Source organism: Glandiceps talaboti, chromosome 8, assembly GCF_964340395.1.
Source record: "Glandiceps talaboti chromosome 8, keGlaTala1.1, whole genome shotgun sequence".
NCBI classification, from domain to species: domain Eukaryota; kingdom Metazoa; phylum Hemichordata; class Enteropneusta; family Spengelidae; genus Glandiceps; species Glandiceps talaboti.
The window spans coordinates 13811543-13829080 of NC_135556.1; the positions used below are offsets into that span (position 1 = coordinate 13811543).

The 17538-nt window shown below is 36.4% G+C and overlaps 2 protein-coding genes across 2 annotated transcripts; both read left to right on the forward strand.

Annotated features, from left to right (window-relative positions):
* The first annotated feature begins 755 nt into the window (after window positions 1-755).
* On the forward strand, window positions 756-9749 carry LOC144438937 (uncharacterized). Its single transcript, XM_078128166.1, has 7 exons — window positions 756-768; window positions 1491-1689; window positions 2270-2507; window positions 3477-3713; window positions 4596-4823; window positions 5139-5432; window positions 7734-9749. Exons 2-7 carry the CDS (start codon window positions 1501-1503, stop codon window positions 7940-7942), a joined length of 1395 nt encoding a protein of 464 aa, XP_077984292.1. The 5' UTR covers window positions 756-768; window positions 1491-1500; the 3' UTR covers window positions 7943-9749.
* Window positions 9750-11067: 1318 nt separating this feature from the next.
* LOC144438560 (uncharacterized) lies at window positions 11068-16599 on the forward strand. The gene is made up of 7 exons (XM_078127642.1): window positions 11068-11225; window positions 12216-12555; window positions 12906-13238; window positions 13712-13779; window positions 14047-14254; window positions 14652-14719; window positions 15349-16599. Exons 1-7 carry the CDS (start codon window positions 11217-11219, stop codon window positions 15505-15507), a joined length of 1185 nt encoding a protein of 394 aa, XP_077983768.1. The 5' UTR covers window positions 11068-11216; the 3' UTR covers window positions 15508-16599.
* Window positions 16600-17538: the final 939 nt, after the last annotated feature.

A 17538-nucleotide genomic window follows, 5' to 3' on the forward strand; every position in this document is an offset into this window, starting at 1 on the left:
TGAGCTAATAATGTCCATGAATTTTGTATGTTCCCTTCGTTTTAGCTATTACTAACAAATAAATGTTTTGACGTCATCATCTTTCTCACAAAACAATTGAAACGTATGTGGGAACGAGAGAGACAGACTTCTATTGGAACGCATACCAAGAATATTATTCTCTATTTCAATAAAAACAGTGAATGACCTACAGCACATTATCTAAGTGTCTGTCTTTTTACAAATTTCATAATAAGTATTGTGAAGATTAATGATCAAAGAACACAATGAATTTTAATTGATAATTTAAAAACAAGGTTTTCAATCAAATAGCGATATATTTTGTATGAAAAACTATTTCGTTTTCGATAGGTTTCAGTCTGACAGCCGAAGGCGGAATTTGTAAAGGTAGAGCAAAGGTCAAGGTATTGTCGCAGTGTCTTTTAAAAAACCGGTTCCAACCTGTTCATATCTTGTTTATCTTCTCTGATTACTAACAGGTAAGTAAAATCAAAAGCAATTATGCCTACGTTATAAATAACGTTAACGTTACTATGGTAGTAATAATGTCATAATAGAGAGTATATGCTATTTTCCTTCTATTCCATAAATAAACCTGTCTTGCCTCAACGGAATGTTTATGTCATACTATATATCAAAGCTATTAACACATGCTATTAAGAAAATGTACCAATCACCAAATAGATAGAATCATGATAACTTTGCAGCTTTTAAAACAAAATTTGTCTGTACTATTGTCACTCCAGCTATCCTCAAAGGTACATTGCGGTGGGTATGTCTTGCTCATATTTCGCGAGTTATGATTTTGTTTTTAAGACTTATTTCTTATAGCCTTAGACAAGCTTATTTATATAGCTATCAAAATGGCAATCAATATAAAACGTTTAAATAGTTGGTTGGTCGGCCGGTTGGTTTTGGTTTCAAAAGTATTGACATGTTACACAGGGATATTCACCGGATCCGTGACAGTTTCCATGGCTATAGAATGTGTCAACCATGTACATGTAAAAGATAATCCTACATGACGTCAGACCACTGCTCAGCCGGATACCACAATGTCGAATTGTGTAAAACAAATGAGTTTTACTGTTTAAAATAATATACAAAATTAAGAATATAAGTTGTCAAGCAACCAAAACACAAACAAATAGCTATTTCTAAGGACCATACGAAAATATAAAACTCACATAGCTACAAAAAGATGCGCTTGAAGCGAAACCGCCTTCAAAATTTCTGATCATTGCATCTAGTATCTTATATTTACTGCAAGGTTCTGTAATGTAATTTTATTCACATATCCTGTATGTGTGTTATAGATATAGCTGCCATGAGCGGGATGTATGAATTAATTTATTATAATTATATTCATGAACAGGTCACTCTAACGTACCTTAACTTTCCTAATCGCTGTCAGAGAACTCTGAATACCTGCTGTTACATTAATGTCACTTGTAAACTATCAGTTTGTAATTATTTTGTTTTATCGATAGGCGACTAAAAATGGCGTTACTCGCTTTGCTTGGACTTGGCGTTGGAGCTGTAATAGGGGGAAGTGCAATGGCAGTAAAATCGAATCGGGAAGAACGAGAACGTGAAGAAGAACGTGATAGAGAGGAACGAACACGACTTGAACGTGAACAAAGGAAGCGTGAAGAACGGGAGCGTGAAATGGAAGTAAAACATGTCACGGTAAGAACACTTCAGACAAGCCTAAAGATATATTTCTGAAATGTTAAAGGATAATTTTAAGGATTTTTAAAGTCGGTGTGACAAACAGGTATCTTGGCCATAACTGAACAGGTGCTGGTTTGTTTGTTTGTTTGTTTGTTTGTTTGTTTGTTTGTTTGTTTGTTTGTTTATTTGTTTGTTTGTTTGTTTAAAAGGTTCGAATTTGGAATTTTAAGTATCTAACCATTTATAAAACTATTCAAAACTGATATAGTAAGACAAAGTCACCCATAGTTACACAATTAATTACTCATGGTCTTCATGGACTTCTTCTGATATCAATTATTGTTGAATTGAATACACGTAAGTAGTCTTTGTTGTCAGTTATGTAAGATGAAATTGTTTAAAGGGAAATAGCTTATAGGTTATTACATATTGTAGTCTTCAAATTTATATGTACATGTTTGTATTAGGGTCTGTTAACGTAACCGTTGCAGTTGAACAAATAATATGTAAGTCATATAGAGGCCACGGATTTCTTTATGTTAATAATCACATTCTGTTTTGTTTTTGTTTTTATGTGGTATGCGTATGCACACAGGAAGAAGTATGGGATGAAGGTGAAATACAAACTGCAGTCGAGCAAAAACTATCCGAACTTGAGGCCTCTGAGAAACAGCGAGAAAGAGAGCATCAACAAGAACTACTGAAACTGATTGTCACCGAGTTTCTCAACACACGACTTCCGTCACTGAAAAAGTACAAAATCGGCGATATGATCGGATATGATGAGTTCAAATATAATGGATTGGAAATAGGTTTTGAAAACGTTCGTATAGGTGAGTACGCTATTTTTACTTTTGCATTTGGTAATAACTATGTTAAACTATTTTCAGTTGAAATTCCATCGTGTACATGTGGCGACTAAACACAAATGTGAAATATCAAAGTATGCGTCTGCTTTTTACACAACCATAAGATATTCAATTAGATGTTATTCCCAAATATTTTTCTTCGTTCAGCCAAGGAAACTATGAGTGACCTAATGTGGGTTTTGTCGTTACGAGTTGCTAGACGAGTAGTGTCGAGTATTTTCCAGCTGAATAAAGAAAACGTTTGGTGAATAATATCATTACACCATCGCCAGTAATATCAAAGAAAAATCGAGGAAAGTAATGGCAATTTTGTATGTTTTGTGTCATGCATACTTCGAACACAGTAGAACCAGCGATGTAGACACACGCGTTGTTGTGAAGTATGTAGAACGACCAGAGTATATGTTTCATATTTGTGTTCAACTTGGCTGATGATCCATGGTGCAATGCGAGATATTCAACCAGTGATGATCTGCCTATCCAAAATAATTACTTAGGCAAATATTTAAAATTATATTTTTGAAGTCTAATTAATCGTTCGTTTGTTAAGGTTAATATGATATTGTTGCATGGTTTGACGGAGACAAAATGTTGGTCTAATAAGTCACGTTTGCAGATATCTTGCACATTGATTTATTTTGGAAAAGTTATTTTTAGCAAGTCCTTTATCCTCATCATACCACTGTTTGTTGTGTTTTCTTTCGGTTTATGCATATCGTGTGCCCATAATATTTACTTTACATCGATTGATTGATTGCGATAAAACCGTAGACTATCACCTATGCAGCTATTATACTTCATTTATCACATATCTTACGCACTGTGGGCCGATGATTAGTCTTTGTTGGTGACAACGATTGCATCTTTGTCGAGAATAAAACATTAATATAAACTCATATTTGGAACTGTCGTGTTTTTTTATCATCACACTAGCCCTATTTGGACCTACTGGATCTGGTAAGTCGTCTTTTATCAATATGGCACAGCAAGTTATGGAAGACAGAGACCTTCGAAAAGTTTCAAGCATCACCCAAGGTACAGGAAGGGAAGGCACGATGTCTTTGGTAGCGTACCTTCAGTCAGATGATTTCCAATTTTATCTGCTGGATACACGTGGATTCTTCGACACTGGGACTGAAATGATGACGGAGATGAAGGATGTTTTATCAGGTAAATTGATTTGTAAATTGATTGTGAGAGAGAGATATATATATAAATATTCCAACAGATAAGAAATGGCCCAGTGCTTATATCGCCAATAAAATTGCAGAGGTGTGTTTGTCAGTCACAAATATTTCAGCATGAATTTGGTGCGTGATCAATTGATAAGCCCAGAAAGTTCAGGTACGGTCACTAACCGACCCAAGGCATAGACATTAATTCTAGCTTAGTCTGTGTACGTGGAATGGACCGAAACTCACGAAAGCGAAAGAAACTTTGCACTGAAAATATACTGTGGCAACAGATCTAGACTTATGAATTAGTCAGTCAGACAGACAGACAGACAGACAGACAGACAGACAGACAGACAGACAGACAGACAGACTGACTGACTCACTGACGCACTCATTCACTGACTGACTGACTGACTGACTGACTGACTGACTCACTGACTGACTCACTGACTCACTGACTGACTCACTCACTCACTCACTCACTCACTCACTCACTCACTCACTGAACAAAAAAGAAGTGACAGACACTTTAAGAAAGAGGGGATTTTGTAAGCCCTGGACGATTTACAGTACTCGTACAAATGAGTTAAATAATATAGTAGAGTGGGGAAAATTCAATTGCGTTTTCATGAACTTCGTTTATGTGTGTTGGCTCTGTTACATTGACACTTTTAACAGAGCCAACTTCAGACTAACACTGTATCTGGAGAGAAATCAACACAATATCATGTATGAATATGATATTAGTATAAAATATTTTTCGCCAGCTTCTTTATATTTGAAAATAAACACTATCTTTATGGCCATTTCTTAACATACATTACGTTAACTAAAAGTCTTACCTATGATTCAACTTACATCATTCATCTTAATCTAGGAAGAATTGATGAAGATGATACAATCTATAGAAAAACCGATCTCGATTTACTGGACAGAGATATTGCCGAAGATGCCGCTTTTGAAATGGAAGAGAGGGCCAACCGACCTGATGCTGAATTAGCTGAAAGAGTACACGGACTAATTTGCATACTGGATTACGATGACGCCAGATTCAACGACTATAAAGATGAAATGAAACCGTACAGAGAATTCTTTAAGTCTCAAGGTACATTTTACTATAAATTTAAACGTCAGGATATATTGAGAGAGAGAGAGAGAGAGAGAGAGAGAGAGAGAGAGAGAGAGAGAGAGAGAGAGAGAGGGGGGGGGGGCACGGACGGACAAAGACAGACAGACAGACAGACAGAGACAGACAGACAGACAGACAGACAGACAGACAGACAGACAGACAGACAGACAGACAGACACACAGACAGACAGGGAGACACACAGACACGTGAAAGAGGGGAAGGCGTCGGATGACTTTTCTTCTACTTACTACAATTTTGTACTAAACGATTCAACGGATTTTGTTTCAAAGGTATTTCCCCGGTAAGTGTTGTAATGTTCAAGACTGAACAATCTGAGAGTGAAAAAGATGCAAAGTCTGAAGAAGATAAGATTATGAAGGCACTAGATGCTGCTTCAACCGTGGGAGCTTCAAAGGACCGTACATTTATCTTAGAAAACCGCATCGTTGATGACAATATTGTTATTAATGATTATAGCAAGACTACCATTACAAAGATCCTGGAAACAGTTCTTATTGGAGCAGAGAGTTATATCAAACTACAATTACTTGAGGAAAAGTATCGACAGGAAAACCTGGATGAAGGTATGTAAACATTTGAAGTAATTAAAATTGACCATCATGGTATGACGGTAGCACTAGCATCAACAGTGTCAGAGCCAGTGGTTTAGCATGCCAGGTGTTATATAAATCATCATACATTGAAAGTGGCTACATTACTTACTTGTTTTTTGCGACAGTTGGTAAGGGAAATGATTCAATAAATTGATACTAGCTGTATGTGCCACAATGTGCGTGCGTGCGTGCGTGCGTGTGTGTGCAGGGCCGTAGCCTAACCAAATTTCCAAGGGGGGCAGGACTTTGTCTTGATGCAATCATGCATTTAAAATTTAGAAAAGTGCTAATTTACATAAATTTGCATGCAGTTTACATAATATCTATTTTAGCATACGCAATTTAATATCATATGTAAGATCAGAATCTGACAAGGATAAAAAAAAAACATGTATAATGATAGCAAAATATTTCAGGGCGAGTTTAGATAGAACTTACTTTGTCATCTTGATACTATCTCATGCAATTTGTCTGCATATAGCTTGTCTGCATATAGCTACAGTTACGGTTAAACAAATGGTGTAGTTCCTCTCACCCTCTCTTCTCAAAAAAATGTTAAGCCCGCCAAATGAAACTCAAGCATTATTTTAGCCACCTCTTCTGTCACCTACACTACACTGGAGATATAAAATCATATGGTACAATGATGCATTGGAAGGAGACAACTCCATAGGTGAAACAAAATTGAAAATATGACAGTGTAGGAGGCCATTTAGAGGCATAAAATATCAAACCAAAGACATAATAAAACACCAAAATTGAAACAATTATGTTATGCATTACAATTATCTGGAAGTGTATTTTGTTGTGGCAAAGCTGAAAGATATTATGCGGATGATCACATGGTAAATGACTTCTTCTGAAGTTTAATTCGGTTCCAAAAAATCACGAATAAAGAGCAAAACATGTCAAGACCGTTGTCAGTCTTTTGATGGTCCAATGGTCGTAAACTGTTGTTCAATTCTTTTAGTGCACATTTAATATCTCAAGTCATACTTATACGCAACATCAGAGCATGTAAATCACTGTATAAGATATAATATAATTTGGAATAGACTCAAATGTATATTGTTACATGTACTATTCAGAAAATATAAAGAAATATCCTTAATTTTGAAAAAAAAAACGCGAAGCCCGCATGAGGATATATTGCCCATCACCAGGGAAAAATATATGGGTAGGTTGAACAGCTTTTTCATTTTTTTCTGGCCTAATGTCGTATCTTTCAAAGTAGTTGCTGAAAAGATATCACATTTAAAGTTTAAAAAAATGGATGGGGCTTTCTCAAATAAGTACCACAACAAAATAATATTTTTCCTTACCCGACTCCCAAAACTGTTATGGCCTCGTTTATGTCGGAACCCAAGGTGAACTCAGTGAATTATAATAAAAATTGAAGTTTGGATTTTGATGTCGAAGGTACAGCTCTGTTTACTAATTCAGGGCCATTCTTTCCATAGCAAATTGTCGCTTCAAAATGAATTGTGTGCCAGTGTGCAATGAGATAATTATATTAAACAACATTTTAACCAAAGACAACGTCGAACACAATTATTGAAAGAAATGTCTTCAAATAGTGGATCTTAACTACGTACCTAGTTTAAAAAACATTTCAGGGCCACCAAGTATTCCAAAAAACAAGATCTGCCGTTTTATCAGTATGTAATATTTTAATATAAGGAACAGATGTAAATGAGATCGAGCGCATCTTCGGAGTCACTGCATGCAGCATAGCAGGCAACCTTACGTTGAACGACTTTTTGCCGTCTTTTCTTTTGAGTTCCTCATTATAATTGCGACTTGCTATCTTAAAATGAAGGAGACTTTCAAGACTACTGTTACTCGCGGAAAATGCACAGTGCATGTGCGCACTTCTTTTGAACTTTCCAGCACAAAGAATTTTAAATTTGCTGCAAAAAAGTTACAATTTCTAACTGGACATATTTTAATTCAAAGTTAAGCCAGTGTACAATAGCGATATAAGATACATATTAGCCAGGAGTCAGTGTACAGTCACTTAAGTGAACTACATGTATTCATTTGAATCGTGCATGCCAGGAATCGTCACGTAAATAACGATTTTAATAGCATCGCTATGTATTCAAAAAGTAGCTTTTTTTCTTGCTTTTTTCTAAAATCTCGGGGAGGGGGGGGCAGCCCCCCGCAGGCTACGGTACTGGTGTGTATGTGTGTGTGTGTGTGTGTGTGTGTGTGTGTGTGTGTGTGTGTGTGTGAATATTAAGCTTATTTACTGATAATTATTTATTCCAGATAAACCAGTCGAACCATTTCTGAATGAATGGCAAAAGAAATATTTGTGGACCGATGACGAAATGTCAGCTCTCAGGAGTATCTTCTCAAAGGAAAACGTCACTACGGTGGAAACGTTGAAGAATCGCTGGGGAAAAGTCAAGAGTGAGATTCCAAAGCCACTATGGGGAATGACAGATATAATCGAACACGAATTGCCGCGGATTTGAAAGTAAAATAAAAAGACGCGTACTTCCTCCAACCCCAAAACATAGTTCGATGACGGATTGGATTCCCGGTTTCTATACAATGTAACAACCCAAGCGTAATTCATCAAAACAAAAGAAAAATACAGTGATATAGGTTCAAGGACTTGCTTATTCAATTCGAAATGCTTCTTTCATTATATACTGTCTTTCATGATTACTAATGATACAACGTTATGTGTACTTTGATTCTCACATTACTACAATGCAAACTGTCAGTTGACTGAACGTTGAAATTCAGATTTACATTGACTATTTGCATTTGTTAAGGCCGGAGAAAAGAACCTTCACATTGGGTAGCTAGGTAGATTTTCTTACATTTCAAGTTGAGTTCAAAATAGTTCTTATTCAGTAATTTTGCTCTTGTAATTCATCTGTATGGCAATCGATTTCAATCAGTTAGTTGTACAGTTAGGCAATGTGTACACGATACAGTTAAATAAAGTTTGTAGCTCCTCACACCCTCGCCTATCAAAAAAATTACAAGTGTAAGACCCGCCAAGTTAAACTCAAGATTTATTTTAGCCACCCCTTCTGTCACCTACACTATAATTGAGATATAATATTATACGGTACAATGATGCATTAAAATAACAGTTGTAACCAACCACGGTAACAGTCCAAACGAAATTACTCTACAAAGGATGCGGATTTCACATGCATAAGGATGTCTCCCAATGAACTGTAACCTATACATGCCTTAGCAAGTCACCTTCCATTTTGATTTGGGAGCACGTTATCACTGTGATTACTATTGGTTGGAAAGATACATCTTCAGAGATGAAAACTTTGTTTTGAAAATACGACAATGTAGGAAGTCATTCCGAGGAATGAAATATAATTTAAAGTCTTACAATGCTTGAATATTTTATTATTATACCAAAATGGAGACAATTATTCTATGCAGTACATAAGCTGAAAGATAATATACAGTTGTGCACTTGGTAAATGACTTCTCCTGAAGTTTAATTTGGTTCCACAAAATCACGAAGAAAAAGCAAAACATTGCAAGACTTTCAAACTATAAGAATGTTGATGTCCCAATGACTGCTAAGCCCTCCCCTCTCCCCATGGTGGTAAAGTTTGCCTCTTCCTTTTAGTGCACGTTGGCTATGCAACAGCCTAATTTAATCTCAATTCAAGCTTGAATGCATCAACAGAGCCAAGTAAACCACTGTATAAGATATTGTATCATTTGTAATTGACTCAAATGTATATGGTCACCTGTATTATCCAGAAAATATAAAGAAATACCCTTAATTTTGAAATAAAGTGTGCATTGTACTGACATATATGCAAAGCCCGCATGAGGATATATTGCCCATCACTAAAAAGAATGAAATGCCACAAATATGGGTATCGGGCTCGTTGGACAGCTTTTTATTTTTTTTCTTGCCTAATTGAAAATGGATATTCATCAACATCAGAAAAGAGAATAAAAAGTGCGGTCAACCTCTTTTTGAGTTTTATGTATATCAAAGGAAGGTTTACTTATTAACCCCTGTGATTTCAATTCTACTAAATTGTCAATTATTCATGCACTAATTCTCTACGAATAGTTTCCATTTATTGTTGATTCATTTGTATAAAAATATTATCTAATAATACATCGTACATATAGGAAAACTAGATAGACAAACTTTGCTGTAATCCATAATGGTAAAGAAATATATATTCATTTGAATCTCAGTGTAGTTCTTGAATGCCAAACTGAGTGTACAATGTACTTATAGTTGTGTAACTTCCATTCCAAAATAGGCAAATAAAAATAACAGTAGATAAGTTATGTTTCTATGTTACTTGGAATGTCGAGTTGTGTGACTCCCAGTATGATTTACACAAATAAAATACGGTCCACTCTCTACACATACACCCAAAGTTACAAATAACTGGTTGATGTCCGTAGGTACAAATGTGCGTAGTTCAGTAATACTTTGGTCTTTATACAATGTCATGTAGATGTTTAATGCATTGAAAATTTCACTCCCTGATCGAACAATTAAACCGTTTGGAGTACATGACAAATGCATTCACTGAACAACTATATGTATACGCTAGATGCACAAAGTCTATCGACACTGCCATGCACCCTGTCACACAGACACACTCGTATTCAGACCTAACATACATTAAGGGGCCTTCAATATTTACAGGGGGAGGGCCTGAGGAAATCACACATGGTCTGTTAAATATAACATGAGCCTCCCCCATTCTCCATTTTTGTTAAAAGTGACGCTCCCCTTTGTCCAATTTTGTAAAACACGACACTCCCTATGACAAATATATATACTGAATGTTAAACTATATTCTCATTATATGTATACATGCAAAATAAATGATTTTGACTCTGTATTAGAAAGCAATACTTGTACATTTAAAATGACAAACAGTAAAAGACTGGCTAGTTACCTTACTGATTTTGACTAGGCCTGATCTGGTAACTTGTAAAGTTTATGCAGAATTTAATCAATTTTGCAACGAAGAGAGAGAATCACCAGACAATGTGCAGTACAGATTTGAAATGCTATACATGTATTTCTTCAATAAAAGGGTGATAAACTTGGCACTGGTTACTATAACGGTTAATTATATGTAGATATCTAAACAACATTCGCAGTGTGTGTGATAAGGTGAGATGGTACACTAAAAAAATTGTAACGTTTTCTTAAACAATTTCCTTACAATATATGTATTTGTACTTTAGCATTTAAAATACTTGTAAAAATAGATGTTGAGTGCTAATCTCCCGTTTACATCTCAAAATACACAACACAAATTGATAATCACTGAATCTTCAATTTGGTGACAAAACTACGGATGGTAAAATGTGACCCTCCCCCAAACATTATAATGCAAAATATGACTCTCCCCCAAGAACATGTTTGTGAAATGTGACCCATCCCCTGATTCATCCGGCCCTCCCCCTGTAAATACTGAAGACTCCCTAACATACAGGAGTATAAACTTTCACATCTGATTCACCAAAATACTGAGAATACATAGTTTTTCCACGTATCGAAGTTTAACCAATCATGTATGGTCTTTTATGTTGTGGTCTTGTACGGTTGTCATAACGACCGTGATGACCATTGTGATTCATCAGTACGGTTAACGTTGGTGGAAGACGTTTCACTTACCAAAGATAGTCGAGTATAGTATTTATCGGTTCACGAAGTTAAAACGAGATTTTCAAACCACGTAGGACACAGATACACATGCATGAGCAGTGACTGTCATCATGCCTGAGGTAAGGTGCAAACGATATGATACCTTCATACTTTTACCATGTCAATGTAGAAATTACGTCGGATTTTACAACGACTTTTCCCACATAGCGTAAAAAACTAGCTATACGTACGACGACGTGAGAGCGGCAGAAGAACATTTTGAGACGGAGATATGATATGGCTAACGAGTGAACGAGAGAGAGAGAGAGAGAGAGAGAGAGAGAGAGAGAGAGAGAGAGAGAGAGAGAGAGAGAGAGAGAGAGAGAGAGAGAGAGAGAGAGAGAGAGAGTCGTATAATACTAGTTAGCTAGTTATTTTTTTCACTTTACTAGTTAAATGTAGATACACAAAACATAAGGCAATAGTGCCGCTACATTAAGTTTGTCACATTACAATACAAGTCAGTAAGTACAGAAGGTCAACCAAAGGCGGATGACAAATAATAACATTGACAGTTCAGAACTGGAGTAAAAAACACTGGAAAATTAAACACTTCGGATTAACGACATGGTATATGGACATTTTCATACACAGATCGGGGAACAAGCTATAACAAGCATTTTGAGATTATCTGTGGTCGTAGATTTTAAGCGTGTTTGATGATATTTTCACAATGGTAACGATATCCGATTTGAAGAAAAAGTATTTTATGAAACAAAGTTGACACCCAGGTTGATATGTCGTATATAACCGGATCGTGGACAGTTCAATATTGCATGAGCCTCACTTGGTACCACGCCACAACTACAAATATATGTTTTTCATGCTGCGTGGTCGGTCTCAATGGCAAGATTATACAAAGAGGTACGAGGTCGCGTAAAATCAATTCGTTGATGTTCTGATGTTTCCCTGCATGTTTGGACAATCTTACCATTTACATTGAACATACGTTGCGAAATGGACTATCATATCTTATTTCAAGGAAACGATTTTTTTATTATATAAATACCGTCTCAGCTTTTAGCATACTCTAAGAACAGGTAATATATTATCATATAATGTGTTTGCAGAGAATAGAAGTGCACTATGAAGATTTAACTGAACAAAAAATAAGAGAAGCAATAGAACGCGAGTGTCATGAATTGGAACAGCGACGGCAGCGAAAACGGGAAGACGCGAGAAACCTTTCGGCCGAAATTAAGAAGAGTTTTGACGAGGTGGTCCCCAAAAGAGACGAGCTAACAAGTTATGAGTTTGGTTCTATAAATGGATTGGCATCCTTCAGGAGAACAGATATCCGTGATATGAAGAGACCGGGTTCACTGCGTCTAGGCGTGTTTGGCCCTGCTGGTTCCGGTAAAAGCAGTTTCATCTGTACATGTGAAAGAACGGTGAAGGAAATGATTAGAGGTACCTACATGTATATTATTAACGGTCAATCTAGCCTACCTGTAGACGTGTAGGGCAACACTAGTACACTATTCTCGTTGCGAGCGAAAATTCAAAAATATCAATATGTCAGTTTGGATAGTGGAACAGTGTAGTACTTAGCGTTAGTCTCACACGTCCACAGGTAGGTTATACGGTCAACCGCAAAGTGTTTTTTAACGTAAATCATCATGAACTCTTAGACTAATAGATACATGACCCCCCCCCCCCACGTTTTTCATTAATGCCTCTCTCTCTCTCTCTCTCTCTCTCTCTCTCTCTCTCTCTCTCTCTCTCTCTCTCTTACTACCTTGTTTATTTTCAATACACAGGAGCAGCTGACGTCAAAACAGAGGGTGGCGAGGGCACAGTTCGTGTAATGGATTACCTGAACGGAAAATGGCATTACAAGCTTATCGATACCCGCGGCTTCTACAGATACGGCAAGAAGGAGATAGCAGCATTCTCTGATTTGCTGTACGGTAAAATCAGACCCGGTCAGGACATATCTTTTAACGATGCATCCGGGATCGATATTGTCAGGGGTGTTGTGCGAAACTGGCTTCATGGTGTAATATTTGTTTTGAAGGGAGATGATGCACGTCTAAAGAGTGGTGAATATCAAGATAACTTAAATCCAATGAGACAATTTATGAGACCTCGAGGTGAGAGCAAACACGTGAATTTGATTTCATTTCTTATTATGTCCCCTTTCTCGAAAGACAAGGTTTTAGACAAACTGGAAAAGTGCGAGTCACAAAGTTAATGTTTAGCATAAAGGCACCTTTTTTTGTATTTTGATTTATTGGATACCCAAACAGTGACCTTGCTTGCAATGAGTATTCACACTTGTTAAAACGATATTTTGCCATCTTTTTACATTGTATAAACAGAATAGGCATACACCAAATTCAGCGAATAGTTTTAAGCTGATACAAACCGACCTTGTTGATCGGTGTGGCATTTTGTAGTACAATAACATGGTCTGTGGATGTTTTTGACATTCATGTATTTTTCATATCATTTGGGACACAAGGTTGACACCTATAGCCTCCAAACATAGTGTTCAAGCACGATCGAAATACATTTATTTATTTATTTATGTAAAAGCATAATTTGGTCTTTTTCGTTGAAACAGGAATATCGGCCATAACAGTTATTACCCACAGAGACATGCTCGAAGAGGACGAGTTGGAAGAGATTAAGGTATGGAAGAATTATATAAAATATGCACTGCCACTATATGGTCTCTGAAACATTCAATGCCTTCAATCATACATTGTCCTGCTACTGCATGCGCATGCTCGATTGTATATTTATTTTTCGTTCTTTGCGGCCAGACTTCAGGTTATAGGCGTTCACAAAAGGCGGCTCGTGTGTCCCCATAGAAACTGGTTTCTTGAAAATACTTGAAAATTTGCGCTGCGAAATGTGAAACTAAAACTCTATCATCGTTTATTATATATTTCAAAGGAATTGGCCTCCATAGCCACTGGTAGTGCTCCGAATCATATCTTCTTTATCACTAACTACCTTGGCGATGACGAAAGACGACCAGAGACCGAACATGCAGCCTGTGATATTCTAAATTTTGCATTGATGATGGGAGAACGCTTTGTCAGAATTGCAAAACACCAAGAACAGAAAAGAATTGAACGTCTCGAAAGACAACGTAAAAAAGGTATGCATCTACTAGACTGGTCAGCTACAAAATCAAGTGTGGTATATCATGTAACAATTCTGAGTTCACTGAATAGTCATTGTGTCCTGAATTGTTCTATAAAATGCCAAGACGCTGGAGAATTGCAATTGACTCAATATGATTGATTCAAACATCCGCATAATATATTAATAAATATATAACCAAACACGGTACACATCTACAACTGTATCAGAGTGGTACTCGCGGTATTCAAAAACATGTCAGAAAGATTGGATGCGCAAAATCAGTATGATATGTATTATAAAACGTAAATAATTGACCTTAGCAACAATTTCACAGATGGGAACAAACTTTTGTCAAGATTTTTAATTGATAATATCTGACATATATCATATTTGTATATTTTGTCTGACAGAAAACGAACTTCCCGTTGAAAGACTGGAGCAGCTTTTCCTCGAAATTAGTGAAGTCTCTCCAGACAAGGTAATAAAATAAGACAATGCCTTTAATACGCTTGTGTTAAATGGTGGTCGCTATGAAAAATGCTGACGTAATTGCACGTGTAGTCATACATGTAATAGAGAGACAATCTCCCACGACCTAAAACATGTCATGATCACAGAAATTTTAAAATCAACTTTCAAACTGATCGAATGATAGGTGTCATTTTAAATGAGATTTTATATGTTGTTTTTCCATCTTTCTTTCAATTAATTAGTTGTTCCTGTGGAAATGTTACCTTATCAAACGAGTTGTTTCCTTTCTGTACTGAGTTATAACTTTTCGCTATCCGGTCACAACGTTGTAAAACGGATACACAAGCCCTTGCAATTTGTAGATAGCAGCTAGAAAAAAATACCAACAAACTACGTACTCCATAATTAGTCTCTGAATTGTCAAAAAAAAACTTGTTTCAGATATTTTTTTTAATTTAGGCTTTTGGTTCGTTGTCTTGGTATGCACTAGACAACCATTCCTCCACTCCCTCTCTTATGCTTTCCGTGCTTTCCGTCAACGTTTATGATTTTACCTTTAATGCTAATTTTGAAAAAACTAAAACGAAGACTTATTATTATGTTAATTTTGTATTCCATTTTATTCATTCATGTCAGTCAGAAGAACTGAACCGCATTCGAAGTATCCTTGAAGCAGCTGGGGTAAGAACAACCCTGGCCCTGAAGCATATCTGGGGTCCGATAGTGGCAAACATCCAAATGTCTGAACCGGTGAAGGAGGCTATCGATGTCGCGCTGAAGACAATATTTCCCTAGCTCCTCTGTAGAGAGACTGTCACATTCACTGGTTTTATGGTTTCGGACCAGTTAAGTAATTTATAGCAAAGTTAGTCGTTTGCTAAAAGCTAGGTTGCCCTAAAGTTTCTTATTTCTTTTCACAACGACTGGTCCAAGTGTTTTCCGTATCCTAGTTGTATCTTTAAACATAGTGAAACAATATACGTCAAATATTCATCTGGGCCTGGAATTACCATTGCCTGCCTGTTGCTTGTTTCATCATACTAGTATATAGTAGTCTGGATTTCAATGTATCTATTTTGAAGCCTTATGTCATGTTGTGGAGACAGTTCAAATAATACAATTAATTCCATCAACCATAATGAATTTAAATTCAGTTTGTAGTTGTATGTAGGATCCAACTTCTCCTTTGACTCGATTCAACCCAATCCAAACTTAAAATAATTATGCTATCTGATATCTAACCTGTATATATGTTCATTTGTATAAAACTGACAGCTTTTGTTTTAATTTTTTTTTAATTATTTGCAAATCCACTCAGTAAGTTACAAAACTACCCGGGAAAACAGAAAAACTGGCAGCTTGTCAATATACAGTGTATGTTGTTGCTCATTTTACAACTAGAACAAATCAGAGTGAAATATTCAAATCAAGACAAACCAAACATTTGAGAATATACTACACATTTAAGTTACATTTTAAAACCTTTTACCATTCAATTTCATCTGTATGTATGTATTCTGTTTCAATTATTCTGCTGAGCTGCAGTGAACAACATGATCAGCCACTCGGTGGTATATTTAAAGAAAATATCTGTCGCCGATATGTGATATATCTGCGTCAACATTATCATGCCTTTTACGCTGGATTTGGGGTCAGAGTTGTTGTCGAATCTTGGCGTCTCACCACACAAATGACACTTAGTGTAAACTGTAGTTATCGCCTTTTTTTTCCAAACTGAATAACATTGTCAGTAATTCTACAATTTTCTCCGAAAGAAGGATTATCGTTAAAACTTGCATGTCATTGAAGATGTTATTGTACTCGACAATAATATGCAGATATTTCATATTTGGAAAAGAAAATGATAATAAAGGAATAATTGTTGAGCGATTGTCTGTTTCATTGAAACGTGTGACTCTGTGTGTGTGTGTGTGTGTGTGTGTGTGTGTGTGTGTGTGTGCCAGTTAAATGACATAGAGCTAGCTAGCCAACAGCCTATCTGACTCTCATCCAGTCTCAGTGTTAGTCGGTCTCTGTTCCTCTCTCTGTCTTCTCTTTGTCCCCCTTCCCTCTCGTTCCCATTTCCCCCCTTCTCGCTCCCTCATTCTCATTCTTTTTGCCCTTCCTCCTATCTGCCCTCTCTCCCTCTATATAATAAGTAGTATGTATGTATGTACGTTAGTGCCCCTATCTCTCAGTCTTTCTGTTTCTGTCTCTTGTTGTCTCTGACTTTCTCTCCCTCCCTTTCTCTGTCTCTGTCTGGCTGTCTCTCTGTTCGGCTCTCTGACCGTACTCGATAAGAACACTTCCATTAGTGCCCGTCTCTCTGCCAGTATGCCTGCGTCGAAGGCTCCAAGGCCTAGTCAAAGTACAGAGATTAAAGCCACTTTCAGTCGACTATCGATAAAGCAAATAAAAGGAATTACAAACCGATGGTTTACTACTGACATCAAACTCTGTTACAGCAGATATTCAGTGTCTTTGGCAGAGGTTAGAAATGTTAGCGTAGAATGATCGATGACCTGATAATGAATATAATGTTGAGAAATTAAAACGAAATACATCCGGGTCATTTATGTCGTATGTAAAACACATCACAGCTATAGCTATAACATAACATAACATAACATAACATAACATAACATAACATAACATACCATACAGGATTTGTTATCACAAATTCCATTATAGACCCTTACAATAAACATAAGACTTTAAAAAGGATATTAGATGCAGTGAAATTTTGAAGGGAGTGTGCTGTGTTGTAACTACGTACACGTGGTTGTGTATTTTTATATTTTTGTATGATCTGCAAAGCTATTTGGT

Coding starts and splice junctions, on each gene's coding strand:
- LOC144438937 (XM_078128166.1), top strand. CDS start 1,501: ATGGCGTTACTCGCTTTGCTTGGACTTGGCGTTGGAGCTGTAATAGGG. Junction 1,690..2,269: donor TGGAAGTAAAACATGTCACG/GTAAGAACACTT, acceptor GTATGCACACAG/GAAGAAGTATGGGATGAAGG. Junction 2,508..3,476: donor TTTTGAAAACGTTCGTATAG/GTGAGTACGCTA, acceptor TCATCACACTAG/CCCTATTTGGACCTACTGGA.
- LOC144438560 (XM_078127642.1), top strand. Junction 13,239..13,711: donor ACAATTTATGAGACCTCGAG/GTGAGAGCAAAC, acceptor TCGTTGAAACAG/GAATATCGGCCATAACAGTT. Junction 14,255..14,651: donor CGAAAGACAACGTAAAAAAG/GTATGCATCTAC, acceptor TTTGTCTGACAG/AAAACGAACTTCCCGTTGAA.